The sequence below is a fragment of the Strix aluco genome, chromosome 8, assembly GCF_031877795.1.
Source record: "Strix aluco isolate bStrAlu1 chromosome 8, bStrAlu1.hap1, whole genome shotgun sequence".
Taxonomy (NCBI): domain Eukaryota; kingdom Metazoa; phylum Chordata; class Aves; order Strigiformes; family Strigidae; genus Strix; species Strix aluco.
The window spans coordinates 30,411,578-30,414,649 of NC_133938.1; the positions used below are offsets into that span (position 1 = coordinate 30,411,578).

The 3,072-nt window shown below is 66.4% G+C and overlaps 1 protein-coding gene across 1 annotated transcript; it reads right to left on the reverse strand.

Moving 5' to 3' along the window:
• Positions 1-696: 696 nt before the first annotated feature.
• Positions 697-2,285, reverse strand: IER5 (immediate early response 5). Its single transcript, XM_074831681.1, has one exon. It carries the CDS (start codon positions 2,137-2,139, stop codon positions 1,375-1,377), a length of 765 nt encoding a protein of 254 aa, XP_074687782.1. The 5' UTR covers positions 2,140-2,285; the 3' UTR covers positions 697-1,374.
• Positions 2,286-3,072: the final 787 nt, after the last annotated feature.

Sequence of the window (3,072 nt, forward strand, 5' to 3'; positions counted from 1 at the left end):
TATTTCCCCCACAATTCAGTCTAATTGCAACGCCCTGGGGCACTCCAGTGGCTCTGAAGTGGAGGCCAAACTTTTCTCCCCACCCCTAAGAGCAGGAACTTTAACCCAGTTATAGTTTTACTGATAACGGAAGAGAGAAGAAAAAAAAAAAAGGCTCCGATATTCACGATTTCAACTCTTCGAACAGCAAAGAGGAGGCACTGAAAATTCTCTCTGGCAGAGCAGCGGGTGGCAGCGAGCAGAGGCCGTGCTGGGGCAGGATCCCCTCGCACACCCCCAGCCCAGCCCCTTGGGCCAGCAAAGCCCGGCCTGCGCCCAGCTGCTCTTCTGGGATTTAGCAACCGCTCTCCACCCGCCCCCAGAGTGACTCTGCACATTAGCTAGTTTCTGAGTAAGACCTCAAATGCGGCGGCAGCTCCGGGCCCGGGAGGAGCCCGCAGCCGGCCGAGCAGCGGCAGCACCTGGAAGAGCCTGGGAAGGGCTCCAGTGGCCCCGACACAAGTTCCCATTCTTCCCCGGCTCCCGGAGGAGCTGGACTCCAACCCACCCCACAGCCTCTGGCGAGGCAGGGTGGATCCAGCCACAGACATGCAGCAACCACACCCTGGCTGCTGCCTGCCCGGCTCCCCGCGGCCCTCCTCCTCCTCCTCCTCCTCCCCCCGAGCCAAGCGGGGGCACAAACAGGGACTAGGCTCATACAGTTGAAAATATTTAATACGTGTTGTACACGTAGAATTACATTTTATACAAAACAAGATACATCACTGAAGGAGAACACTGTACAAAAATCCCTACGGGAGCCCCAAGCCTTTATACAACAAAGACCGGGAGTTACCAAGCCTAACCAACAGGCTCGAGGACTTTCCGTCAGAGCATCTGTAAACTTCGTTTCTCTCAATAAACACTTTTAAAAAGCACCATGTAATAGTTCTGACCTAAACCTTTCCAAAATAGACTTTATTTAATAAACTTAATACTTTCCAAGCTTAAAATATCACCCGGTGGGAGGGCCCCCGCTGTCGGCGGCAGCCGGGGAGCTTCCCCCGGGCGGCGGCCCGGCCGGGCAGGGGAATTCCGGGAGGGCCGGGCCGGGGGCGCTCCCAGGGCGGGTGCCGGCAGACGGCACCCGCGGCGCCGCGGGCGGGCGGGGAAGGGGGAAGCGCTGCCGCTGCCCCGCGGTCCTTCCCGTGCGGCGGGGCAGGGCGCCGGGACTCGCCGGAGCCCCGCGGCGCTGCCCGCGCCCGCCCTTCCTCCGCCGGGCCGGGGGTGCGGGAGGAGCTGGGGGGTGGTGGGTCACCTCTCGGTCCGGCTGCCCGTCTGTCCGCCGGGCCCCCCCCTCCCCTCGGCGAAGGGCGAGTCTCTGCGGCCGGCGCGTCAGAAGGCCACGATGGCCGTGCTCCAGGGGTTGAGGGTCCGCAGCACCGGCTCGTCGCAGCAGATCTGTCCCGGCTCGGCCGCCGGCTCGGCGGGCGTCGCCGCCGCCGCCGGCTCGTCGCTGTCAAGGGGCGGCCGCCGCCGGCCCTTGGGCTCCTTGCTGAGCAGTCCCGAGAAGCTGGAGCCGAAGATGCTGATGAGGCTGGCCACGTTGCCCGTCTCCATGTCCTCCTGCTCGCCCGGCGGCGCGGGCGGCGGCTCCTCCACCTCGCGGCGGGGCTTCTTCACCGGGGAACCCGCCTGGCCCCGCTCGGCGGCGCTCCGCTTCCGAGGGCAGTGTGGCGGCGGGGCCGTGGCGGCCCCCGGGGCGGCGGGGTCGCAGTCCGGGCGGTTCGCCTCCCCGCCCGCCGCCGCGCAACAGCAGCAGCTGCAGCCGCAGCAACAGCGCCGCGGCCGGGGGCCCTCGCAGTCCGCGCCGGGCAGCCGCGGGCCGCCCCTCGACGCCTCGGCCTGCGGGGGCGGCGGCTCGCCGGCCGCCCAGGCGGCGGTGCAGGGCGGCGGCTCCTCCTCGGGGGGCCCGCAGGCAGCGGGGGGCGGCTCGGGCGGGCAGCCCGGCTCGCTCAGGTAGACCTGCCGGGCGCTGCGCAGCACCAGCGACACCAGGAGGTTCTTGTGGAGCTTGAGGCCGCCGCGCTGGCCCCGAGCGCTGTAGATCTTGCCCAGCGAGATGCTGACGATGCGGTGCGCCTCCAGCTTGAAGTCCATGGGGGACGGCGGCCAGGGGGGCGCCGGGCCGTGAGGAGCGGGGTCGTGAGGAGGGGAAGAGGGGGGGCGTGCCGCACCTTCCGCCCGCGCCCCGGCTCCGCTCGCCGCTCCTTCGCGCCGCCGACTGAGGGGAGCCCACGCGCCCGGCCGCCTTTTATACCGCCCCCGCCCCGGCCAATCAGGGCGCCCCGCCGGCCGCTCCAACCGCCGGCTGGCCCTCGCGCGCCCGCGCCGGCCAATGGCGAGGCAGAGGAGCGGGTTCGAAAGCTCGCCCCGCGGAGAGGGTTCTTAAAGCGGCAACGCCAGAGCCCGGCTGTTGGTGGGGCCCGCCGGGCAGCAGCGGCAGGGACAGCAGGCAGCACCCCAGGCTCTGCAGCACCCCTCGTTCTGAAGCACCCCAGCTTCACTGCACCCCACATTGGCTTGTTCACACCGACAGGCAGCAGTGTGAATTTTGGCCGAAACGACTGAAACATTTCGGGGAGGTGAAAAAAAACCCCAAACAACCCAAACCAAGAGCAACCCCTGTTTTGTGCAGGTTAGAAACGTTTCCCCCAATTTCAGCACCGGTCTCTGACGTGTCCTCTTAGAGAAGGAACTGGTGTTGGTGTCGGCTGGAAGGGGAAGTACACCTTTGAGTATTTCAAGGAAAATCTGCCCCGATGTCGAGCAGAAAGCCGGGGGTCCTGCAGTGAAGCTCACAGAAAGCCCAGGACAGAAGAGGAAGATCCACAACAGGGGCAGGAAGGGCTACAAGGGAGACTGGGGGAGGACAACAGGCCACCAGCATCTCCAGCGGTGATGGGGCCCACGGCAGCCTGCAACACTTTGTTTGGGAACTCGCTCTGCTGTAGCTGTGAAACCAGGTGGCAGGGCCAGCCTGGTGGCTGGTGGCCACAGGGGACAACTCACCCCCCCAGACACAGCTCCAGG

Bases quoted from the DNA above. Each gene is read 5' to 3' on its own strand.
- IER5 (XM_074831681.1), bottom strand. From the start codon at position 2,139: ATGGACTTCAAGCTGGAGGCGCACCGCATCGTCAGCATCTCGCTGGGC.